We start from the raw sequence: 27,261 nt of genomic DNA, 5'->3' as shown, positions 1-27,261 counted from the left end.
TGTGTCTCGTTGGGCTTCTCCTACTCCCCTGGTCCTCTCTCTGTTGGGAGTTCCTGTGTACTATTGAGGGTACCTTTGTGCCCCTTCTGTGCGGTCCCTCCTGTGTGACCCCCCTGCCCTCCGCTCGGCGCATCCTGTACTGTGTGGCACTGGGATGTGTATCCATCGGCTCTCCTCACCCCCTCCTCCTCCTACTTTCCCCTCGCACCCTCTATGGTGCTTTCCGTTTCCCCTATCTTCTCCAACTGCTACTCGATCTCATATTCTATCCCTCTCACTAAGTAAGGAAGGAAGAAGTTCAAGAGGGATATCCTGATGAGGTGCAGTGAGTGCTACCCTCTCCAACCCAGGCCTCACTATCCCTGATACCCATATAAGTGTTCCTCCAGACAAACTCTCACTGACATACTCTTTGTCGTTCCCTCTCCAGACCTATGGACCCCTCATACGGTCTCTGTTCTCTCTTTTTCCTCCTCTCCCATTAATGGCTGCACTCTGTAGGAGATTCTCTTGGCCTACTTCCACTCCTCCAAGACCATCATTAATGTCTATCTGAATGGCACCGTCATGGTCCAGGGCCCCCAGCCCAATCTCCTCCTTTTCAATAGGCGTCTCCCGCGTCAACTTCCTCCCTCGCGCGCTACTCTTACTATCACCTCTCTGGCTTCTCTGCCACCTCCTTCTTCGGTCGCCTCTCTGGCACCCTCCTCCTACTCTCTGGCAACAATGTCACCACCTTCTGCCACCTGTGCCCATTCCCGGGCCCCTTCATCACATCCACTGGGCGTTTCTCAAGCCTGTACCTCACCACAGAAGATTTTCAAATGTGGCCACCTGCTCCACGTCGTTAATCTCAACTTTCGCTCTGCTGTCAAACATTGCTCTGACATCTGCCACCTCCTCGAAGAACTTGAACCGGATGTGCTCGCTCTCACCGAGACAAGGTTCATGGCCAGCTCTATCACAAGTTTTTTTAAAAAACATATTTTTATTATTATTAAATGGTTGGAGCATACAATATCAACCTCTTAACACGAGAGGGCAATCATTACATACGAGTTAGTCACCATACTCAGCACCAGTTCCTTAGCTCATTGTTAGCAAACAAAGCCCCCCAGAGAACGCTATTTCTCCTCCCCTATCCCCACCCATTACACCAGCAATGCCGCTGTCACCCGTTCTCTCCCGGGCTTAAGTACGGTCATGCCAGGCAGGGTTTGTAGGTCAAAGCTGGATATTTAAGATCATATTCCAGTAGTGGCGTCCAGATCAATTGAAATTGATGTTTTCCATCCTTCGCCGCGGTCACCTTCTCTGCCACCAGCACATCCCAGACCTTGATCCACCATAGAATTAAGTCAGGGCCTTCCACTGATTTCTAACGTCGGGCGATGGTAATGCGTGGCGCCAGTAGCAAGTGTGTCAGCAGCCTAGTGTGTGCCCCGGATTACGGGTATATTTCCTCGAGTGGAGCCCCCAGAAGCAAGGTTTTGGAGGAGACCGGGACTTTGCTACCCTTAATAGCTTCTGTGATTTCCACAATGGCTTCCCAAAACTAACAGATTCAGGGACAGTCCCACCACATGTGGAAATAGGAGTCATGTGCCCACAGTTTTGCCAACAGGCAGGGGGAATTGAGGCCTGGAAGTGATGTATCTGTGCCGGGGATAGTACCATCGGAACAGCAGTTTTAAGGCGCATTGATTGTTCGTCACACACCTGGACGAGGTGTGACCCCTGGCCCAAATGTCTAGCCATTCTGCATCGTCCAATTGGTGGTCCAGGTCAGCGACCCATTGGGACATATAGTCTGGTCAGCTGGAGGTCAGAGGATCATCCCTCAAACGTTTATACACCTTCTATGCCCTGCCAGGTAGTCAGTTCAACCGGGCTCAGATTCAAGTGGCATTTTGCCTTATTTCCGGGTGTGTGATCCAGTGGTGTAATTGAGTGTATGGGAACCTATCTAATTCTGAAAGGTGGAATTACCTTTTGCAATCCTCGAATGAACGCGGCTGACCCTCCTCGAATAGTTGTGCTAGTGTGAGTAGGCCGCCCTTTTTCCAGTTCCCAAAAGCCCCCCGGGGCATGCCCGGTGTATAGGCGGGATTGCCGAAGACTGGGGAAAGCAGGCCCATGCCCCTAGTAATCTTTTTCCCTTTTAGCACCTTGTCCCAGGACTTTAGGGTGGCCTTTGTTGACGAGAGATGGTGCAGCCATTGTTTTCGTATCGTGTGGGGGACAAACAGCAAAAAGCAGAGGTGGAGAGAACTTCGGGATTGCTCGATCTCCATCCATTTTGGTGCTGGAGCATCGGCTGTCCATGTAAACAAGTGTGTAAGCTGGGCTGCCTCTGCATATTTCTGTAGATTTGCAGCCGCCAAAACCCCCTGCCTTTTATCCATTTCATCATTACGTTCTTGGGGATTCTAGATTTCTTACCCGCCATTTGAATCTTAGGAATTTACATTGGAGCTGGTCCAGTGCTATTTTCGGAATTACCACCGGGAGGGATGAACAAAAGTAAAGTACGCGAGGGAGCAAGTTCTTTTTTACTGCAGTGATTCGGCCCATGAACGAAATCTCATGGCCTACCCATCTATCTAGGTCCTTTTTGAACGATTTACGGAGAGGGGGTACATTGGCTGCCTTGGGGAAGCTGTAAACCGGACCCCCAGGTATTCGATAGATATGGTATCCCAGTGAATCGGGCATAATCCTTGAAGAGAACTGATGTCCTGTGGTGACAGAGCCACTGATTTCCCAAAATGTATTTCAAATCCGGCTACACTGCCGAAGGTATGAAGTTCTTGTAAGGCCGCTTGGAGAGAAGAACGAATGTTAGTGATGGTGCGAAGTACTTCGTCGGCGTACAGAGATACCTTGTGGGATGCATCATGGACCCCCACTCCCTGGATTGAACTGTTCCTACGTATGTGTTGAGCCATTGGTTCTCTGTCACAAGTTGTGCCACTCTCCTCCCTGATGGCTACAAGATACTCTCCGAAACCAGAAACGACCGTCCCGGAGGTGAAGTAGCTCCGATCTTTCCAGAGTGGGTCCCTGCTTCTGTCGTTCCTTGCAAGCCTACGCCTCCTTTGCATGCCTGGTCTGCAGGTTCTCTATGGTACCCAGTAATTTTACCGGAAAATAAAACAGAGTGGTAAGTTTTACTGATAGCCAAAATACCGAAAAAATACAATGTTAATTAAATATATATATGGTAGTGGGGTTAGGGGTTAAAATGGGTGGGGATGATGGGGAAGGGCCAACACCTACTATTCTCTAAATGCATACATGTTTGTAACCAATGTTCTTGAAAACCTAAATAAAGTTGGTAAAAAAAATGGGTGGGGATGGGATTGGTGTGGGGTTAAAAGGATAGAAAAACAGAAGGCTTGGGGGGAACCCCCCCCAAATAAATAAAAAACAAGTCCATATTTTTTTGGCATTTTGACCATTCTGAAATTTACCACTCTGATTTTATCTTTGGTACAATCACATATAACCGCTCTCTATCTCTCCTGGCCTCTCTCTGAATGTGGCCACCATCTACAGGCCATCTGGCATGGACGCCCTCTCCCTCTCAGAGTAGGCTCACCTCTCCTCTTCTCTCCTTGACTCTACCTCTCAACTTCTCCTCCTCAGGGACCTCAACATCCATCTGGATGCTTCTAATCCCTCCTCTGGGATCTTCCGCAATCTCGCGACACACTCTCTCTTTCTATTCTGCTCTCTGATCAGACTCACTCTGCCGGGTGCACCTTGGATGTTCTCATCTCTTCAGACATCCCCCTCTCTAACCCTCTCACCAGTCCTTTCCCTTGGACTGACCACTTTCTGCTCTCCTCCCACCTGAAGCTCTCTGTCCCCCAGGTGAAGCCGACCCAAGCACTGCCACCTACCCTCTCAGTCATCCGGACCATGAAGCATGTGTCAGTGGAGGACTTTGCCACTACTTTCTCTCCGCCTCCTACGCCTGCGGCTGACTCACACTCTGAAACAGCCCTCTCTAACCTGCAACTCTCTATCTCGAACACTCTGGATGTCATTGCCTCTGTCATGAGAATCCGCCTGAAGCCTACCTCTGAGTGCAACTCTTGGTATGACTCTAACCTCACTACCCTAAAACGCAAGTGTAGGGAGGCTGAAAGGAAGTGGACGAGATCAGGCGCATCCCCTAACAAACTGGCCTGCCGCCTGCTCCAAAGGCATTACAGACTCTCTGTCCTGCCCAAGACGAGAGCCCACATCCAAGCCCGTGTCTGTGCAGCCCCTAACAAGGCCGAACTCTTTAAAATATGCAAGGAGCTGGCCAATCCTACTGCAGTCTCCACCTCTCCTGTTCCCTCCCAGGTCCTATGCCCAGCTCTAGCTTCTCACTTAACCACTAAAACTCAGGACATCCTGTGCTCTCTCTTCTCTTCCTCTCCCACTAGCTCTCGTGGCCACCCTCTGGCCCCATTTCCCTCTCCTCTTCCTTTATTTGCTTTCTCTGTGATCACTCCTGGCGACGTTTCTTGACAAGTCCAATCTATGAAAGTGTCGTCTAAGCAGGTGCTCCCCTGTGCCTCTGGAAGCATCAAGGACCACATCGATACCCTCGCTGCAGTCTTGGCCAATTTCTGCAATCACTCTTTTGTCACTGGAACTTTCCCCTCCCCCTTAAGCACTCCCTTGTGCACCCCCTCTTGAAGAAGCCTTCGGCCGATCCTTCCTGTCTGGAAAACTACTGCCCGATCTCTATCACTCCTTTCCTAGGAAAACTCCTGGAAAAGCTGGCCATCTCCCAGCTTACTCTCCACACTGAATCTGTTGCTTGTCTCCATGACCATCAGTCTGGCTTCAGAGCAGCCAAAGGCATGGAAACTGGTCTCCTGAACACCCCTGAAGGTCTGCTCACTAATCTCGACTCTAGCCTTCCTTCTGTCCTCATCCTCCTTGATCTTTCCTCTGCTTTCGGCACAGTCAATCATGCCATCCTGATCAATTGTCTCTGTAAGAACCTGGACATCACGAATCAAGTCTTGGCTTGGTTGCCCTCCTTCATCCTGAACCGACCCTTCCAAGATCCAACTTGGATCCTTTCTCTCCACCACCTCTCCTTCCACATGTGGTGTTACATAGGCCTTAAACCTCTCACCCTTGCTTTTCAATGTCTACTTAGCCCCTTTGGCCCACCTCATCTCTACCTTCTCCTCTAACTTTCAGTGTTATGCTGGTGACAATCAGCTCTCCTTCAGGCTCCCCTCAGCATCCTATCCTCGCTCATTAATTCCTGACTGTCTATCTGCAATTCAGGAGTGGTGCACCTCCAACGATCTCTGCATTGACGCCAGTAAGATCCTTTGCATCGGGTTGGGTGTTCCATCTGCATTACTCCATTTGATTGTTCATTTATACTCAGACACCAAGGCCTCTGTCAGAGGCCATTCCAGTGAAGGGAATTCAAGTGAGTTTCCTACGAATAAAGGAGTGAGTCAGGGATGCTCGCTTGGCCCGCTTATATATATTATCTTTTAATCTGATTTTTCACCGCCCTCATGTCTGATGGGCTCTTTTCCACCAAGTTTGAATGGGGTGCTATACCCTTCTCTTCTCTATGCAGATTATGCGTTATTACTAGATCTGCCACTTAAGGGGCTGGCTTGCAGCCTGGCCTATGCATCTAATTATATCAAAATCAACTGTCTAAAATTAAATTTCAACAAAACCAAGACCGTGGTGTTTCGTTCTAAAAAATAAAAGATATATAATTGGTCTAAAGACAAGGTAATCCTAAATGTGGAGGATTCATATTGCTATTTGGGAGTCACACTCGGAAGTAATTATCAGTGATCTGCACATCTAGCAATGGTGGAAAACCGTCTAAGGACTAGTTTGGGTGGCTCAGGTGTTTTTACCCAAAATGTTGGCGGATTTCGCTTTGATAAATGCATTCAGGCCCTTGAGACTAAGATTTATTCAGCCATATTTTATGGCAGTGAGGTGTGGGGATGTGTGAGGTGTACCTTTTTGGACCGTATACTTTGCATTTGTCTAAGAAAGTTGTTAGGTTTGATGCCCAGTACTCCGAGAACTCCTCTTGCATTGGAGATTGGAGTTTCTAGCATAGGTGTACAGGCTGAATTAAGGTTTTTACAATATTTCTGTAGACTACATTCTGCTCGATTGCTGATCCTAATCTCTTGAATGCAAGAGAAGAAGTAGAGAAGGCGAGAGGTTTGCCATGTATACCTGGTATGAGGATTGCTGCATCCAGTGCAAAAAGTGGGAAATTGGTTTTGACAAGTTGAAGAGTGGTCTAATTACCAGGCAACAACTATCCATGAAGCCCAGAAGGAGAAACGTTGTTCTTGTAACAAATAGTATGGATAAGTTAAGCTCACTGGGAGCTCGGGAGGGTAGCTCAGCGGCAACGTGCTCACCTTGGAAGCAAGATGACACGGAGCAACAAAGGTCCGATCCCCGTGTCCGCGCTTAGAAACCTCTGGGTATTAAGCGCGTTATAAATATCATATCATATCATTTGAGGAGGGCATGTCAGATCTACCATGAATATTTTCTTTTGAGTGCTATCCGTTCACCAACACAAAGGCGTATCATTGCAATGATCGGACTGAATGTCTTGCCCATTAGGGCGCGGATGAAGTGGTTGCTTAACTCAAAGCTCTCTAAATTTAGTTGCGGGACTCAGGAGGACTTCATTCACTTTTTATTTATTTATCCAAAAGTCTTGGACCTGAGGCGATTATGGTTGAAAGATCACTTTAAAGCTAATAACTTCAGGCATGTCTCAGATGCTATGAATTTTGTTTTGTCATGTGTAGATGCGTGTTTTATTAATGACATTTGTAAGTATACTGTTGAAGCTTTTAAATGTTTGGTAAGGAATTTTAAGCTCTTTTTTTATTAATCATCGTGTTTTGTATTTCATATATTGTTAATGGTGAAAACCGAATAAAGTGTTATTCTCTCTCATCAGGCACCCCGCTTCTAATCTCCTCACATAACTGACCTCACTAAGAAGGCCCCTTCGCAGAAGCTCACTGTCTCCAGAGGCCTGGTTCTCTCTAAGCTGCACTACTGCAACAGCCTCTTTCTCAATCTGCCTTCCTCTACTCTCCGCCCTTTGCAACTAATCCAGAACAGGACTGCAAGACTTGACCGTGGCCTCAAGTCCACGAATCGTGTCTCTCCAGCCCTGAAATCTGTCCACTGGCTCCCAGTGGCTGCAAGGATCAAGTTCAAGACCCTCTGCATTGCCCACAAGGCTTTCGGGGGCCGGGGCCTGCACTACGACCAAATCACTCTTCCTGAACAGCTTCCTTCTCGAGCCCTTCGCTCAACCACCTCCAACTCTATGAGCGTTAGACGCTTCCCCAGGCAGAGAGTGGGGGGTAGATCTCTCTCCTCTGCAGGTGCCTCCCTCTGGAATAGCCTCTCTGTCCCTCTAAAACTTGAGCAGTACCCCCTGAGGTTCCAGAAGTAGCTCAAGACCTTCCTTTTTCGCTTCAGCCTTCTCTCCCTCTCTCCCTCTCTCTCCCTCTCCCCTGCTGACCTACCTGTCTGCTGCGCTGACTGGTTGCCTGGCTACCCTCAGAACTTCCATGGGCCGCAGGCTCCTCCCCAACCAGTAGCCCCTGCCCTGCCTTGGGGCCTACCTGGCACTTACGGGCTGTATCTGTTACCCTACAGTCCCCTGCCTCGTTTGCACTTACCCTGAGTCGGCTACCCTGGCTGCACTTACTTAAAGCAATGCTGCCCTGATTGCACTTCCCATTTCGCTCCTCCTGGCACTTCTCCTCTCCACCTTCCCCCTGCACTTCCATGATCTGAATGACACAAGGCCTAGTAAGATCGTTTGTTTTGCCTCCCTCTGTCTTCCCTACCTTGTGTTGTCGTGCCTAGAAACACTTGTGTGCAGGCGCATTATAAATGGCTCATCATATCAAATCATATACTGGGGACGCACACAAAGTTCTATAATTTGAAGAATATGTACTATTTTCCATGGCACATTGGTCCCCTTCTATCCCTCATCAAGTGAAGATTTCACAGAATTGGATGCAGCATCAGTGTCAAATTTAACCTGGACAAAACAGCGTCATTGAATCTTAACCTCATCAGTGTGCAGCTGCTATCCCTTAATGTCGTTTCAATGGGCTCTGTCCCTGCTGAAATAACTCAGGGTCAATTTCACTGGCAATAACTGAAGGCTGGAGCCAAGTAGAGGATGTAAGATCATTGGAAACATGGCGATTTCTTGGTCTGTTAGAGGCCTCAGTCAAGATTAATATTTTTCTTTGGCTCATCTACCACTTCCAGACACTTCTATTACTCATCCTTGATACGGTGTTGAAAAACTTGAAGAAGGACATAATGGCATTTGTGTGGTGAGCTTCCTCATCAAGGATATGTGGAACACTTATATTTTGTTCTAGAGGAAGCCATCCTTTTGGGAGGAATCGCCCACAGTAAAGCAGAAATTGAACTCTCTGTCAACCAAATTATGAAAAAGGATAGAGGATGAAGTTTCAGAGGATGGCCTGCGCTATGCTACAAGGCTGCCGAAAAGGGACTGACTGATTGCAGTTAATGAACTACATATGATCAAAAGCATGATGACATTATAATACAGATTGGCAGATAAAAGGGGACTTGTATCGTTCCCTACAACCCCACTAAATAGTAATCCTAATATCACGCCTGTGTACAGAGACATTTGAAGGCATGGGGAAAATGGAGGATCTGAACAAGCTGACTGACACAATTAGAAACTTCCAGCAGTGTAGAATGGTCTGGTCTGTCACTGACTGATGAATAGGTAAAGGAGAGCAAGCATAACGAGGCCCCTCACACATTTTGAAAAGCTACTTTTTTCCTCCCGTTCGCTGAACGGTTTGGGAACTGTAGGGCTATATACCTTATTAAATATGCATCCCCCAGGGACAATATTCCTTATGGTGGATTGGCGTGCTAATTTGGGTGAAGAACTGAGAGACACCACTAGGGAGAACATTAAGGCTAGAATAAATAGGTTGTCCACATGTGCACAATATGAACAAACTATTTGTTGATGGTATCTTGCTCCTGCAAGAGTAAAACACTTTGTGAAACGGGGATCTACCCTGTGTTGGAGGTGTTGCAGAGGGATGTGGCATCCTGCCACATGCAGAGGAAATGCCACAAACTAATGAAATATTGGGCAGAGATCATAAGAGAACTAACAGGGCTTCCTACCCATAGTGATCATTTGGTGTACCAGTTGAGTGAACCTTCAAAGGCTTAGTAAACCGGCCCACTGCATACAAAGTAAGTCATTTTTGAATGGTGGGCCGGCAGTGGCAGGTCAGTCAAAATCTGCACACATTCCAGATCTAAATGATTGATACTACGAGATGAGGTTAAAGTAATGGGTGAAATACTGGCGTTTGGCCTAAGAGGAGACACAAAACCCTTTTTTTTAAATTGGGGGATGCTTCCTTGAATTCATTAAATCTCAAAACAAAGACGTTTCATGTCTAGCTAGACTAAGGGTCTGGGACATGCTAGGACCCTTAGGAGAATCTGAGACCGTTTACCATACATTAGTTATGAGTCTAACCCTTACTTGTTGCTGTTCTAATATTAGAAATGTTTGAACAATATGTAGCTCTTTTTTTACATTATTTCTCGAGAAAATATTTGACAAGTTGTAATTCGAATGTTAGGAGAGTGTAAAAGGGTTGGTATCATTGATATGATTGGTTATTTATAACGCGCTTAATACCCAGAGGTTTCTAAGCGCGGACCCAGTGGTTCTCTGTGTCATCTTCCTTCGAAGGCGAGCTTGTTGCCACTGAGCTATCCTCCAAAGACTGGTACCTTCTAGTACCTTAGTGCTGCCAATCATTGATTTCTACAGACTTTCTGCGGTTACATATCACACCATTTGTACAGATGTTAAGTAAAAAAAAAAAAAAAAAGATTACGTATGAGTTGCCAGACCCCATCACCAATGCATCTCAGTTATGAGCGATTTGTCGTAGGTCACTAATCTCTAGCTTAACTCACACAGAGATTTCTGACAGGGCAATTTCACTGTGCACCGGTGAACGTCACTTCCACCATTCTGGAAAATTGCACCATTACTTGCACTACATGGATGGTGTCAACAAACTCCAATGTCCACTTCCATTGGTAACTCAAGAAAACAAAGAGTAACTAAGAACACACGGGGAAGACACGGAAAGCAGGGGGAAATTAAGAAACCGGTGCAAACTGCATCTGAACACTTATGTTGCAAACACACAAAATAGCGTAATGTTTGCAAGTCACACGTGACGTTAGGTCATTTATCATCGCTCTTCCACTGTATGCCTGCACTGCGCAATGAACAAAACACGGCCACATCGAATGTGACTGGAATTGACTCTGGAAGCAAATGCAACTTATTTGGCGTAAAATAACTACAGAGTGTCCAGTGATCCACGTTGACAACATATAACACACAAAAAATAGAACCACTAATTAAAAAAGGGCTCCGCTTAGCAAACTCGACAAACGCATGCCACAAGACCACAGCTCATCGAATACTGCGAACGCTTCGCAAATGGGAGCTGCGTGAATTAAGGATGATGACGACTCCCCTCTCCCCCGATCCGTGGCAGTCAGTAATTTACCTGAGATGCAATTGTCACACACCCTGCATGCCCCAAAATTCGGACACTTGTCGCGTGGAGCTAAGTGAATGAGCATATTTATTTGCACATGCACATGTTTATGTTTAAATGTGAAAAGTGTGTCATTGTCCGTACTTTAGTGCGCAGCTGCTACATGCAAGCAGAGAAACTGCTTTGTAGATTAGGGCCAAAGCGTTTGTAGAGCCCACCCACGACACCTGCAGAGAGCCTTCGAAGCAGACGCCACTAAAGAACACTACATTGTCATCTCTAGTAAAGGATGTTTTAGATTCTGGTAGTGGTTAATTTTATTTTTATGTAATTTGAAGGGCTTTATAAAGCACTTCTGTGGACGCGCTGTACACATGAAACAAACATAATCTGTGCATGACGTAGTCAAACCTACAATGGCAGCGATGTCAGGGATGAGGGCCAAGAGACAAGTAGAGAAAGGCACATGTTCGTTAAGAAGGGATCTGAAATGGGCCCTGTTACGGGCTTCGTAGGAGTTACATTATCAAAAATATCATGGAGGTGCTCTTAAATCAAAAATATGCATGTGCTTTTAATGGTGACAGCATCAATTTAGAAAATAAGTAAGGCAGGCTACCAAATAGGAATCAGTCCCCTGGAGCAAGCCATTTTCCTTAGGGCTGCCATTAAATATAACAATGGAAATAAAAGTCTGCCTGTGTACTTACTGCATTGCTTACAGGCTGTTTCCCGGAATAATACTTCAGGTAAGAACTGAACAAGTCCTCTAAATCCATAAACTAGCTCCAGTCCATCAAGAGGAAGATTGCAGTGTCCAAGCTAAAAGCCAAGCAATCTGGCTCATAGGTTCGTGGACACTAGTTGATACATGGAGCCCTTTATTCAGTCTGGCCTAAAGGGAAGCTACAGTTGGTCATTTGACAGCTGAAACAGACCACAGTACCAGATCTGTTTGACCTAGGTAAGGGCTATCAAAACCATGTGTGTCAGAGGCCTCTTCAGCAGAAATGGAATACAAAATGTCTTTGAATTCTTACGAAAGTGGCATATTGCCATTTTTCATTTTGCTTGCTGAATAATCCTCTCAGTGGTTATCCCCAAAGAGAATGTGCGCTTGTTTTTTTTTTACTCATCTCCAATTCATGGCCCTTCTGGGTTCCTCATGTTCTGGAAGCGCGCTTTTGAGCTTTCTTTTCCCATAGAGGGGACCAAGAAGAATTGAGTACTGGCCGCCCATGCTTAAAATGTTTGAACCCCCTTACAATAGATGATTCAATCAAATAGCCTCTTAAAGGGCGAGGGTCTGATCTGTTGACAATATAGAGCTGACAGGTCTCTGTTCTATATACTGAACAACACATCCTGTTAGTCCGTATCTAAAGTTGAAATAATCACCAGCTTAAGGAAAACCACCTTCTGTACCTGCCTTCAAAAGAAACACACGCAAACGGGACACACCTTAAAATGGCTCATGTCCTGGGGATCTCCCCATTCCTGATTACATTGTAGGGTGGATCCTTGCTTTATCAGCCGCATACACCAAAGCACTTTCAATTACATGTATTACTAATCTAACCAGGCACTAAAGAAAGTGAATGCATCTCTCTGGTGAGGTTGCCCAAATGATGATGCCTTACTCGTACAAATATAATTCCCTGGAGTTCACCTCTATTTTACAGACTTTTTTCTATCAACTAGCATAAACATCAGTTGTAAATCCAGGCAGGCAGGTAAGATTGTCTCCGGAGTTTTACTCCTGATGCAAACTCTATGGTCAGATAAAACCACCCTCATAGTATTATTTACTACAACAAATAATATGTTCCGCTGACTTCAAGCACTTTTGTCTTCTGATGAAATGGAAGTAATACTTTCCTCTGTCATATATTGACTGGGCAGCTTCTGCACTGGCGGGAATAAAGCATGGATAAAACGTTCCTGAATACCTATCAAAAGTTCCAGAGCATTCAGCACTCCTACAGCCGTAGCAGCAAAAAGGGAAATAAGACAGAACTATGGGCACTGGGATGGTTTTGACGCAGCCTCTGCTGCATCATAAGAACTTTCACATTTTTGTCACTATGGCAAAGAGAGTGACATTTATTTTTACAAAGAATAAAACCCGACATAGTCCTATAGGATCAGGGTGGCTATTCAAAGAAGCAAGTGAGCCCACTCTTCCTGCTCCCACCTGCAAGGAAAAAAACCTTGGGGTCACCTTCGACTCCACACTCTCCTTCTCTCCTCACATCTCCGACGTCTCTAAGAAGTCACACTACCAGCTACACCTCCTCAGAGGTATTCTTCCCTTCCTCTCCTTCCCCCAGAAGCTCGCCGTCTCCAGAGCTCTGGTTCTCTCTAGACTGGACTATTGTAACAGCCTCTATCTAAATCTGCATGCCTCCACTCTCCGCCCTCTGCAACTCATCCAGAACAGGATTGCGAGACTTGTCCTTGGCCTCAAGTCCAGGGATTGTATCTCTCCAGGACTGAAATCTCTGTACTGGCTCCCAGTGGCTGCGAGGATTAAGTTCAAAACCCTCTGCATTGTCCACAAGGCTTTCTGGGGCCGCAATACCTTCAACATTCTCTTCCCAAATATCTTCCTATTCGCTCTTCAGCCTCCAAATCCCTCAGGGTCAGTCGTTTCTCCAAGAAACGAGTTGGTGGTAGATCTCTCTCTTCGGCAGGGGCCTCCCTCTGGAACAGCCTTCCTGCCTCCCTGAAACTTGAGGAGAGCCATCTATGGTTCTGGAAGCACCTCAAAACCTTCCTCTTTGATTCTGCTTTCTCTCCCCCTCCCCCCTGCTGAATACCTGGCTGTAATTGCACTGGCTACCTGGCCACCCTTCTGATCTTCGGGCCCTGGCCCCGCCAATTGCACACCTGCACAGCCTCCCTGGCAACCCCCACACCTGGGGACTGTTGTTCGGTATCCCTACAGTCCCCCTACCAGCACTTGTGTCTGTCTTACCTGCACTTGCCACCATCCGGCCGTTCCATTATCTTATTTATTCTACTTTCCCATGTAGTGCACTTTCCCCTCCCCTTTTCCCCCCGCACTTATCCCTTTCCCCCTTCCCATGCACTTGCGCAATCTAAATGACACCCAGCTTAGTAAGATCGCTGTCTGTCCTCCATCTGTTTCCCCCTTCCTTGCCTTGTCGCGCCTCCAAACACTTGTGTATAGGTGCATTACAAATGCCATATCTTATCATATCATATCACTGGAGACAAATATTTAGAAGGAAGTAAATACACATTTTTCGCAAAAAGTGCGTGAGAGTTCTTTGAAAGCGCAATAGATGTTGTGACATATTATTGCAGGTATAGTTTGGTGCATTGGGGAGAAGGAGGACAAAGCTATGTCAAATGTTGCAACACTAATTCCCATATTGATAACAAATAATGTACTCTCCCAATCACTTGTTTCCAAACTAATTCGCACATCTAAGCCAGTTAGTTCATGTATTCACCCATTCATAGAAATACATAACTTCCTACATCAGCCATCCTTTGCATCAGTATAAACAAATCACTCTGTAATAGTATTTGGAGAACATTTGGGAATTAGTATAAAAAAATTATAACATATTCCTCTAAGCCCACAAAAAATATGCATAAACGAGCATTCCAATAATGTCCACCTATACATACAAGCACTATGCATTGATGCAACAGAATTACTGTCATGAAAAGAGGTTGTCTGTTCATTCATGTATTCCTTACTCCAGCTCACCAAATACATTATATTTGTATTTTGTTCAGCTGCTTTGAAACAGGGAATGAAGGTGACTGATCAAAAATAAGCAAAAACGGAATGACCGACATTCTCCACGAATTAACAGAGAAGATGCTTGCAAACCTATGCAGAATGTAAGAATTTGACAGCTTTGCAAACACATTACATGTATCGATTCAAACCTGCAAATATATATTCGATTACTTCCCGTCCAAATTATTCATTGAAGCTATGTTACCAAGCGTCAGACACCAACAACTAAAGGATAATAGAATCTCATCTTTCTTTAAACACATGCAAATACAAAGAGAATCTTCACCTGCGTACATTTATAAGGGCACATTTCTATTTTTCTGGCTTCGTGAACCATTGCAATCTAAAATGTATAAAGTTACATCTAACATATTGTTTGTGATTCATAGTATGCGTTTATTTCTAGATACACCGCCTGCTCGGCACTTAATTGATGCCTGTACGACAATGATGACATTGTTGATGTTTTATAAATAGCGTTATCGCGCGGTGACATCATCATCTGATGATGTCATCTGCATGCGGTCTAACCCAGCTTTTTGAAAAAGTATCTTTCATTAATCTGTTCATGGGCGTAATGACGGATGGCCGCAAGTTTTTCAGTTAAACTGGTTGTCAGATGAAGATAGCTACAGGGCACATTTGGTAAATGGAAACAGGTGGTCCTAGAGGCATATCCTTAGCAATAATGAGTTGCAAGTACTGAAATTCATAAATGTGTTTATTCTATACTTTGTTACAGCCGTTTGTCTCCGAGCTAGCAGTCTTACAAGAGACCCCTCAGATAAGGTACAGATTAAGTATAGGTTTCCTTATACATATATATATATATATGTTTTGCACTTAATCATGACTAGACATCTAGGAGTAACATCATGTACATTTAGCGTTACTTTGTTTTTAGGAATTCTTGGGATTTCATGAGTTCTATTTAATTCAGGTATGTAACGATTTAATATATTTTAATATACTCTGACTATATTTTATCATGCAGAGAAGAGTGTTTAGTTATAGGCTGACACTTCATTTTGTATCACTCACAGATTTGGCCCCCGACGAGGGGCCTTGGGTCCAAAATGCATTGGCCGCATGTTTGCATTCTGCCTCTGAATCACTCATTTGGAAGTTGTACTAATAAAGAAAAGAAGACCACTTTTATGAAGCAGTCAAGAGCCATTATTTATATTACATTTGATTAAAGTTACAATGTGAAATCGTTTTTACTACTAGGGTGCAGCCTAAATACTGAATTCCCCAGTCTTTTTGTATTTGATTGTCTAAGAAGACACATCAATATGCAACAAGCCAGGTTTCTAGAACAACAACTCCTCGATGGGGTATGCTGCACTTACGCTTTAGCATTTACTATCTTAATGGGAAACACATTTTAACTTCCCAATGCATAACTCTTATGGAGGGAAGGAATTGCAATAGAAGGCAGTTTAAGCAGTGACACTTGCACAAAAGGGCACCATAACAATTTTGGATAGAAAAAACATAACGGGAAAATGTATGGCATGAAGAAGACGAAGAGGAATAAGTTAAGTGGGAAGGGGGGATTAGTTACAAAGATGTCCGGGGTTAGAGGAAGATGGTGGGTGGGAGAAGCGGCCATCAGGCGGCTTGGAGTTCTGGCTAACATCGAAGATTCAACCCACGTACCTAGCCTCCTGATTGGCTGGCTTCCCCACCGAGGATGTTAATAAGCCTTATGTGTGGCAACCACAACAAAGGTTTTCATTCATAACTTCCCAAATATTCAAATATTTAGCCAAGAACTGTAGTAACAAAATATAATGTTGCATTTCAAAAGAAAAGAATCACTTCATACACATATTTTCAATGTTATGTGTCGACCAACCAGCGTTCAGACTACATAGACAATTGTTAGGCAAAATTAGGAAATTCCACAAATATATCACAGCTATATGGAATTGAAATACTGGAATTATATACAATAAGTATCGATTCCAAAGCACCGTCAGCACTGTCATTCAAATTTTTCATCATTCAACATTAGAAACTAGACCATCCTTTAGGATTCAGCATGCATTGAATTACAAGAATATTCTTCTTAAATTCTTTAAAGCTGCCTCTCGACAGATCACAAAGGACTATCACCCTCCTCTGCTTTTGCACAATGTACTCTCATTTAGCTACACATTGGAACAAAATTTCACATCAAGAAACTCATAATAACGACACAGGAAAATTAAATCTGCAAACATGTTAATTGTGGTGAGAAACCGATAGTACAAAGTGCCCTCCATTAGCTCGTTAGAGTAAAATCGTATTCATATTTTAACAATCCCTGTTAAGAAGATGTTAGGGCGGCCAAATCCTTTTTCAGACCTGTATCTGTACTCTTTAGAGATCACTGGAAGCGTGTAAGAAAATTTCAGCTCTTTGCCTTTTTTTGCACATATATTCTCACTGCTCCCCACTATCCGTCAACATGTCAGCTGTTAAATGAAAGTATGTGGAATACCTGGGAAAGGGGGCATTCCTTGGCCAGCGAACTCTGGTTCATATCTTTCAATAAGTCCTTCAGAGCGTTTCGTACTGTTGTGTGAGACCACTGTTCAGGCGGCAAGTCTTCTAGTTTGGGGCAACTATTTGAGACAAAGATTAGAAAACGGATTATTACAAGATTGCAGCTTGCTGCAAAAACATTCCTTAAAGACAGACAGATTTCATTTTGCGCATCAAGCAGATGCATCTGGAGATTGCTCTCGGTCTCCTGATTGTTCCGATTAGTTAATTACTTTATACAACACATCTGCTGTATTGATGCATGAATTATACATCAGCTGCATGTGGCGACTATTTTTTCATGTTACTTCTACCTTCCTGCTCTGATGCGCTTGGTAAAACAATTTAAGGTGTAATGCTTTCTCGCTACGGATTATTTTTTTAAAAAAACACATCACCTCATATTAGCCGTTTATCTTTTAAAGAAATGAATCCTCCACACATAAAATATATGAATACTACTAGTAAAATCATTTTGTTTTTGCAGACCGTACACAGATGGCACAGTTCAAGATATGCAAAAATATTTTCGCTCAAGTAAATTTCATGTAAAGTACCTCTTTAGAATACATGTGAACTATGCTATTGGCGGAATACAATACAAAATATTTAATGGGGTGAAAACAAAAAGCCGGTGCTTTATAATTCAAAAGGAAATAATATGTTTTATATTATTGGGAATTTAAAAACGCATCGTTACCACAAAAACAAGTCAGACTACTGTGTGGAGAGCTTGCTTAACTAACAATGTAGTCATTTAACACAGCTGACACGAAGCTCAACACCAACGAAGCGGGGCTTGTCCTACTTTGTAACTCACCTGTGCAGTTGAATTTTCAATGTGACCACATGAAACACGTCTTGCAGCATATCTGCAACCGTAGCATCAGGAGCATCTGTCACAAAGGAGAGAGGGACAGGGTTCCATTTGCCAACTTGAATAAGCCCTGTTTTGATAGAGGTGGAAGAGGTTCAATAAAAAAACATATACAGACACAGCCAGAGGTTGTGGGAAGTTTATTGATTCCAACAGAGCATTAAAGGGTCAAAAGTTCATACAAGTGCATGGTCAACATAGGATTGTGTGCTACGCAAAAGACTAGATTTCTGCTTTGAACAAGTGACTCATTTGAAAAAGCTCCCAAAGATGTATTCAAAGTCTCAAAAATAAAATATGATCTTACATCTTTGGTGGAATATTCCTAAAGAATGAAAGCTCATAGTTGTGCAAAATAGGAAAAGGTACCAAATGATTATTCATAAAACACGTATAGCTTGAAATGGAGAATGCATAGTTACAGAAACATAAAACAACGGTGGAAAAAAAGAATGCTACGAAATCATCAGGGAAAATAGTACAAATGAACGCAAGTTAAATATTCAGTCATAAATGCAAATTGACTCTCAACATTCCATCTGCTGCGTGCACTCTAGTTTCTTGTGGATTCTCAACAAGGCAGATTATTAAGGTCAGTGGTCATGCTAATGATTCACTTAACGCATATTTTCTGAAACAAATCCAGATTACTGCAATTTGTCACCATAACAACAGTAAACACATGTTATAAAGGCGCAATTCACAATCATACTATGGAAGCCTGGTTGTTAAATCCTAACTACATGTATTAGTGAATTTAAAAAAGGGGTGGAAATAGGGTGCCTAGTTCATATTTACCTTTTGCTTGGGCAGCGGAGCTGTGAGAATATCCCAGGGACAGCAGTGCCATCTCAATCAGCTGATTAAACAGCATATCCTTTCGTACCAACACAAACTCTGCGTGCTCTTCCTTGCAATCATACTCAATGGAATTTTCATAATGCTCCACCACACAGAAGACAGGAAGCATGTTTCCTATGAAACCAAACACAGGATAGACCACGTCATCACCTAATTTTCACTGAAGTATCCACCAAATATATGAGAAGGTTATAAAATTGCAAAAACTATTATATATAAGTAAATTCACACAAACAGTAAATGCATCAAAAGTATAAAAGTGAGTGGGCATCAAATCTTGAAATGTACAAACAATCGCTGGTAAAAGACTGTGAAGACAAATGGTGTGAAGCTGCTTGCCTCTGTCCTGTCTGGTATGTTGTGAGCAGTTGGTGGCAAGAATCCACATACCGCAAACACCCTCAGAGTAAGAGTTTTCTAATGACGCCTACATGATAACATCTTTTCATGCCACCAACTTCAGAGAAACAAGCAATACTCAAAAAAACAACCTGGTGCCAAAATACTTTTTTTAATGGTTGCAGCATTCCAAATTTGGCCTGGACCGATTACAATTAGATAAGACAATAGTTTTATCGCAAGGCACTTCTTGCACTGGGTTTAACTAGTGATCTAGTACACTGTTTGAGCCCTACCCTCTTTAGAACTACAACCATTACTTATTTTTGTGCTTGTATTGTACCTGTTGTTCGTGCCGTCCTGTAAAGTATAAAGTGTCAGTTAACGCTGTGCCATCTTTCCTTTGAACGAGTTTTACAAATGAATGTGCATTAATTTAAGAAGACACATTTTTCCCTGTAGCACTAGCCTAACTGTTGAACAATGTTTACTTTATTTTCATGTCGTTCCTTGCTTCCATGTGTGCCATTAATCATCAGCTACGGAAATTCAGTGTTTTTTTGAGGCACTGGCAATCTTTTAAATGTATATGCATCTACCCTTGAAGTAGCACTATTGGCACTGATATTTCAAAGTGCTAGACATTACAAGATTTAGTCAAATGAACAAACATTCACAAACAAACATCACATAGATTAAACGCTCAAATCACAAGATTCTGGAGTGATCTACGATCATATGCCACATCCAAAACCTTGGATAGGCAGCCAGATTCACTTTTTTTAAAACTCCTAACAATCCAACAGTAAAGGGTCTGACATGGGCCAAGAATCTTTTTACAAACTGCCTCTAAGGGGGCTCCTTTAGAAAACCGACTATTGGGTACACGTCAACAGGGCAGGCAGGAGCTCCAATTAGCCTTCCAGCTGTACAGCTTCTAGCCGCACAGTATGCTTTCAAAAGCCCACCGCTCAGGGGTGCCTAAGGTAGAGCTGAATACAGAGAACTAAGTGCTGAGCTGCTTTTCAAAAATGTGGAGACGTTTAGCGCTTGTTAATGATAATAAAACCTACACTTGAAGCAGTTTAGGAACAGTAAGTTGTCGGCAAACAAAACAGGTTTGAATTAACATAACCTATGAGTTTAAAAAAACCCTATCATACATTTTAAAGGGCTATTGTGATGAGGAACGAAAGCTTAAGAAAACAAAAATTATTGTGTAGGGCATGCATTTATATTTTAATTCAATCATAAATAAAACTAGACCATGTGTGATACTCAAGCTGTTAAGCGTTGCCTGTGCTAACATGCAAACACAGGATTACAGAACTCTGCCAGAGCTACCTATTCCACTGTACATGCTCTTAGCTTTGCACATCCATATGCTACATTGAGGTCGAGCACTGAAGTTACTTCACTTATAAAGGGACTTCTGAAATTGACTCATGTTTATGTAACAGACTTCTTTGCAGTTCCATCCCCTGGCAAAGGGTGCTTTTTTGTGTTAGGTGGCTCTACGGCACTTAAAGTAAATATATTAGCCACTACTGAATGCTTCACCTTTCGCAATAAAAAGTCATCTGTTTCTTTCATTTTGTGGTTTTGAATGGCTGCAATTAAGTATGAAGGTTAATACCGTGGTACGATATCGTATGACAACAAATCTTGATGCTAAATCATTTAGTGTGCCCGTCATTAGCCACCCTCCTACTCCAAGTCACACAGGAACACTCTTCAGCTGGATGGTCTTACTTACTTGGCCAGTCATTCAACTGCGGCAACTTTATAACCCACCGGTATTAAAGGGGGAGCAGTGGTCAGTGGCTGGTGCTAAAAATACAATATGATTTCAACCTGGAAGCTGTGCTGGAGCCTCTGCTGAAGCTTTCGAGACTGTGTAAACAACACCCCCAGCCATAAGGCGCAATGAAGTCTGTAGAATCCTTGTCTAAAACTGTCCTGGCATTAAAGTTTACTGTGTAAATATCACATAATACGAGAGACAGCTGAAATCTCTTCTTTAGGAATTTATGGTACGTATATGTTTGCAGGCGTCAGAAAGTCTTTTTATATAGCTCTAGTGCTGCACAGTACAATATTAATGCACTCTGCTTGAAAAGCTGTAATAAATTATATTTTAATGCTCTTACCCGGCTTTCTTAAGATGCATACATTCTTGGCAAACAATCAATAATAGGAGTAATCATGAACAGAGGCCAAAGAATTTGCTGAAGAGCTGCTTTTCAATTTTAATAGATAAAGATCTAACAATACGGACTGCTGTGTCTGTTCATTTTTGAATCAATATATGCATTGTTTTCGCCAAACAGAAGAAAAAGTAAACGATTGTAGAATAAATGTTGTGCCTCTCGCACAATGAAATTCCTCAACCTTCAAACTTTACATGCTAAACAGGCTCAGCTGCTGAAATGTTGTATTCTGCACATTAAGATGCAAACAGAAGGAAAGTCTGAATAGCCTCAATTGATTTACCGATTCATACCAATGAAAAATGGGCACGCAGTGCAAGTGACTTTTTACGATTTTCAAGTGTTCAAAAATGTCAAAGAAATCCCACGCATTGAGAAAACGATTTTTAAAATGCGCTCTCCTCTGTGAAAATATATCATATTGCAAGGCAATCACCCTTAGAAAAATATGGCGCCTTAGTGGTTTATTGTTCATTAAAAAATTGGCACTCGAAAGGTCAACATTCAAAACGGGACATCAAACTGAACTTTCCATAGATATGGTGCCCAATGCTTTACACCCAAAAACAGATCGTTATTGCAGTAGATGATTTGAGCTGTGCCAGCTCTGGATACCCTGACCACAATGAGTACATTAAGCTCCAGCATACATAGCCTGGAACAACACTTTATTGAAAAGTTAGCGGAAAGGAGAGAAGTTGGCTGTACAGGTTGTCTTACAGGAGATCCTCCAAACAAACACGACCTGTAGGACCAAGTTAGACTTTTTTCTCTTCCACAAACGGTCAGCCTCCACCTGAGTTAGAAAGATGCGCCACCCAAGCATGCAGCATACATATCCCAGGCAGAATTTATAACGAAGATTCCAGAATACAAGTACACTCAGAGATGGGGCGCTGGAGAAAATTAGAAATAAAGTTTGACCCTAACTTGCAGCTTAATAACAGAGTTTTCAAGGTGCAAAGTAATAAGTGGCTAAGTTGCCCCATACGGAGGAGTTTAAGAATGTTACCTTTTCTAATGTGTGTCTTCATCATGTGCGCAGAGTGCTTTAAAGGCACTCCTTGCATTTTAGCGCCTGTACTTCCAAGTCTTCCTCTTCCTAATGGGCTCCCATTCTGTTCCAAGCGTGCAATTTTGGCTGGAGGACCCTGCGGATCGCTTACATTGTTAGACATTTCTGAATGTTCTATCCCCTGAGTTGTTTCGTTCGAATGGTCCATACTTGGTCCCGCCTCTAAAGATCACCTGCCATGGTTAAAAAAAGAGAGTATGTATGGTACGTTCACAATTCTCAAAGTATACAGATGTGTGTATCTATTACACACACACAATTACACTCACACACACACACACACACACACACACACACACAAAACCTGTGCATTTATAACATTTTTATCAGAATGAATACCAAAAGCAATCTTTGCCATTTTGATATCAGTGGAGAATTTTCTGGCAGGACTATTCTCCTTTAAAATAATTGAAAATAACAGAAAATGTTGCTTGGACTAAGTCATCAACACAGTATGATTTTTTTAAAGCCGAAAATAAATTAGCGTCCTTTCATAACCCGGCAGAAAGCAATCATACCTAGATAGGGAATAATGTAATTTAATGTCAGAAAGGAGACTGCTAGTGCCAGCTAAACCGTATTTACTTCGTTTCACTGTCTTTGGGTCGTTGTTCTATAAGGTGCGGATCTTTCTTAGTAAGCATCGGTGCAAGCATTGCCATTATGGCAGTCACATATATGCAACGGATGAAATGCATTACCTTGTATGTGATGAACTGAACGTATGGGTGTGTACGTGTACAACATCAGTAGTAAATCACCCCAATGTTATATCAAAAGACAACTGTTCGTGTGGAAGAGATTGGATTCCATCCCTTCAGACAGTTTCATAATCTGACCAGTGACCACTAAGCGTAATGATATACTGACCCAAACTGAGACAAGAGGTTCAGACAATGGGTCTGAGCCCGCTGACACAGCAGGGACTTCAAATATCGACTTGCGCTGCAATGATATCAACGTTTACCACATCCCACTAGTTGGAAATAGCTCCACGTGAAAATCCATGCCAGCAAGACATAGCCTGCCATGCTTCCACATCCTATTTTAAGCTAAATACTACTTGATAGGATCCCTAAGGGTGAGCAATTTAGCAAGCCTTATGACTTGCCAACTGCATTGTTTGACTGGGAATGGAACATTAATTCCTGAGGTGTTGCATTCAGAACCTGCTACTCAATATGGCCTAGTAGCTCGGCATGCACTAGATATTTCACAACATTACTTTTGTTGTATTATTCTAGTCTGCCTTATATTTACACTTATCTTTATCACAATTTGCAACATTATATATAACTGTTGCTGGTCAGGTAGAAAAACACGCAACGGAAAAAAAGTGAACTCACATTTACATAACTGAACTCCCCACATAAGGTGGGATGGTAAGCGGGACACAATAGGGTTATCACTGGGTGGTTAGGAATATTAGCATAGATACACGGGAACAGGTAAAACTTTTCGCGAAGATTCCGGATTTGAATTACATAAAACTGCAGCTGAATATAAAATAAAAATCAAAGACCATTGGCACAATTGTTAATATTATTATTACTGTTAATATTTACATTTACAACAATAGTAAGGTGTAAATGTGGCGGTACAAATTAAAATACGACTTGCCTTAACACGCTCTCGCGTTAACCGCCGGTAATAAACAACTCTATTTCACAAAGACTATCGATAAAAAAAGTACTATGGAAATACCTGCAAATTAAACGTAAGTGATAAAAGTCAATACAATGTTAAGGTAATAAATAAGCCAGGCTATAGAATCACCCGTTCTGGCACGCCATTTAGAAACGACCTTTGCAATAAACATCGTAAGCTGTTCTGTGTACATGGGGTAGTCTTGCAATAACGCTCTGCAATGCCGAGAGCTACATCATGCACATACAACTCCTAATTTGCTCCTTTAAACTCTGGGCCCATGGCGGCTAAAGTTCACCGAGATCTCACTCACTATGCACATAACGAGGAGATGGCATCAGCAGGACAGCTTTGTTTTTGTTTTTTAAGCAAGCATCCTGCCCTTGGCAGCATACCTTGGATATAGCTGCAAGTTCGCAGTCTGGACACAGGCACTGAGTTCTTCATCTCATGAACACTTCAGGGTGACATGCATCCAGCGTCTAAATGGAAGCTCTACAGTACCCGATTGGCCCGCACCATGTGTCCTGCATAATGCCACTCTGCGTACAATAACTCCCTCCATTACCCCTCTGCCACCTCCCATTCGCGCAAATCAACAGCATATATTGAGGTTCTCGTTTTCGCCATTCCGTTTGGCTGTCGGAAAGAAATCCAGGCCAGACTTTGCTACTGACCTTTTAAAGAGACAAGACAAAGGCAAAGTGCGAGTTCATCTGGGAAAGGAAAAGAAGCAGCTGCAGTTCGAACTGAAATCGGCAAATCCGCCGTGGAACTCACCCGTTGCAAACTTGACAGCATGTAAATAGAGTGGCCGAGCCCCTGTGCATCAGAGAGGAGGCGGGGGAGTCCAGCCGGGTCTCTTCGAGGTCCTCCTTCCTGACAGCCGACCTGGAGGCGACACTTCCCCTGACAATGTGCGCGATTTCGCTTCTGTTTTGTTTATTTGCCGGGGCTGGGGGAGGGGGATGGCAGAAATAAACAGGAGGCGGGGTGGCCACGGTATGGGACTCTAGACTGCCGTGAAATATGCAGGCAAATACACGAAAAGATTAAATACACGCCTACGAAGGCAGCCTGCTTCAGGACGTGAGATGAAAGGGTGAAAGTGTACAGGATCTGACAGGTGAAAGGCTACATTGTGCTTAAAGCGAGAGCGACATTTCCTGAGAGTGGTTGGGAGCAAGGACCCCAGAAGTGCACTTCTGACACCAGCCCTCGGCTATCCAGCAACCCGAATCGGGATTCAAAACAGGAGACTGCAACAATTGAAACTGGAGACACCCGAAACTTTCCTACACAGCCTAAACCTCATGCGGAAGGGACAGACGTGCAGCGCCGTGCAGGAAAGACGCTACGCTGCCACTTTTAGTTTCGCCTGGTCGTCTGGAAGAAGAGCAAGGAGGACCTGCCTCTCCCGTACATGTGGAAGACCCCGGGAGGCTGTGCCCAGACAGCAAAACAAATGCACAAAAAGGACACAAGAACAACACGGGCGGGCGAGGGTGGGAGGCGGAAGGGAGCCGTCCCCAGGCTGCGCACACCCACAAGGGAAAAGATTAAAGCCCAAAAGTGCTGCTGGAGTTTCACAAACAGGGGAGCGTGGTCCGAGGGCTCCGTGTGCGCTGCGATCAGAGCTGGGCTGCATGCAGTGTGGGCTCTAGGCCGGGCTGGTGCGCGGCTCTGTGGCTGTGTGTGTGTGTGTGTCTTCCCTCCCTGCCTCTCGTTCTGTGTCCCCATTAAATTATTAGTTGTATTGACTCATCACTCCTCCTCCTCCTGCCGCCGCCGTCGTCTCCGGATCTCTTTTGCTCTATTGCTGAGAGCTCTGTCGCTGCTGCTGCTGCTTCTTCTTCCTCCTCCTCATTTTATTATAAAATAAACCCGGGGAGTGCTGGGGCTTGTGATCGCACCCCCAGCGCCGGGATGCAGCTGCCCCGGAGCCCTTCCCCGGCGGCGGCAGGAGTCCTGGAATGGGGGAGGGAGAGGGGCAGATCAGGGAGGGGGGGTTCACCGATACGGGAGGGAGGGAGGTAGAGGGAAACGGGGGACTCGGGGGGAGATGCTATTTCCGGCCAGGCGCGCAGGAATCTCTAATCAGCTTGATTAGAGTGAGGCGGCTCTGCATCTATTACACACAATACCCAGAATAAGGGGGAGCAATGGGAAGTATGGCAGCGAGAAGGCGAAACAGCAGCAGCGGCAGGAGGCGCAGAGAGGGGACCACAACAACAGCTCAGCACCACCTCCCAGAGCCAGGGGAAGCCCTGGGCAGGCGGCAGCAGCAGGGGGAGCCTTCTGCGCTGTAACACACGAGCGGCCGACTCCCGCACCTGCAGGAACACAGCGCATTTGCTAGTTCTGCTTTGATCAACGTTGGGTGACCGAAGTGACAAGTGGAAATGGAGCAGGTGCTGGCTGGTCAGGACACACAGAGGCTGGATGCCACCTCAAAGTAATGGCATGTGGAAAGCAGACAGACAGTGACATCTCTGCACAACTTTAACCAACTAATAATATATTCACCTTCTTAGACAATTCTGGCAACAACGGTAGAATATTGTCGATCCAAATGCAATTCAATGACCACTGTAAAAGTGCCAAAGTGAGCTTAACAGAATCTTGTTCACAGTTTTAGGATATAAACACAGACGTGTGAGAGGAGGCATCCGGTGCTTTAGTGCATGGTGCTAATAAAACATGTGGAATTTCATGTGGCACTTGTTTTTTTTTTAAATACCACTTACATTTTAATTGCTATTACATGGGATGTTTTCAGCAGCGAGTATATAAAAATACTACACGGGGCAACCATTGACTATACCCTTCACTGTACTTTCTATGTAACCCGTGAAGTAAATGCTGTCCCAGGCAATGGCAACTCATAATAAGCTACATTGAAATGAGTCTAGTGAGAAGGGAACTAACTGATACAATAAACGGACTAGATAAAACAAAAACAGATCTACAGCACGTTCATTAAAAGAAAAGGACATTTATTTTTCAATTCAAACTTGTTGCATGTTTTATATTGATTTTGAGGATTTTTTTAGTACACACTCTGATCAGGAAACAACTGTACATGTGTTATGATATGATATGGCATTTATAACGCGCCTATACACAAGTGTTTCACGGCGTGACGAGGCAAGGGAGGGGGAACAAAGGGAGGGCAGACAACGATCCTACTAGGCCAGGTGTCAATTAGATCGCGCAAGTGCATGGGATGGGGGAAGGGGGAAAGTGCAGTACATGGCATAGAATAATAACAATAGGTAAGGTAACGG

General features: G+C 43.9%; 1 protein-coding gene across 5 annotated transcripts in view; it reads right to left on the bottom strand.

Annotated features, from left to right (window-relative positions):
• SATB1 (SATB homeobox 1) overlaps nt 1–26,327 on the bottom strand; it is a 595,469-nt gene extending 569,142 nt beyond the window's left edge. Inside the window, exons 1-5 of one of the 5 annotated variants that reach the window (XM_069648886.1) lie at nt 24,755–26,327; nt 22,265–22,500; nt 18,641–18,817; nt 17,786–17,912; nt 16,922–17,045 (exon numbers count right to left, since the gene is read on the bottom strand). In XM_069648886.1, coding sequence (XP_069504987.1) covers nt 16,922–17,045; nt 17,786–17,912; nt 18,641–18,817; nt 22,265–22,475 — 639 coding nt within the window. In that variant the 5' untranslated portion in view covers nt 22,476–22,500; nt 24,755–26,327. The other 4 variants (XM_069648889.1, XM_069648888.1, XM_069648887.1 and 1 more) reach the window with 4 other exon arrangements.
• Nucleotides 26,328–27,261: the final 934 nt, after the last annotated feature.

The sequence above is a fragment of the Ambystoma mexicanum genome, chromosome 2q, assembly GCF_040938575.1.
Source record: "Ambystoma mexicanum isolate Mex_15411 chromosome 2q, UKY_AmexF1_1, whole genome shotgun sequence".
Classification (NCBI taxonomy): domain Eukaryota; kingdom Metazoa; phylum Chordata; class Amphibia; order Caudata; family Ambystomatidae; genus Ambystoma; species Ambystoma mexicanum.
The sequence above is the reverse complement of the archived record's forward strand: the minus strand, read 5'-3'. Positions and strand labels throughout refer to the sequence as shown.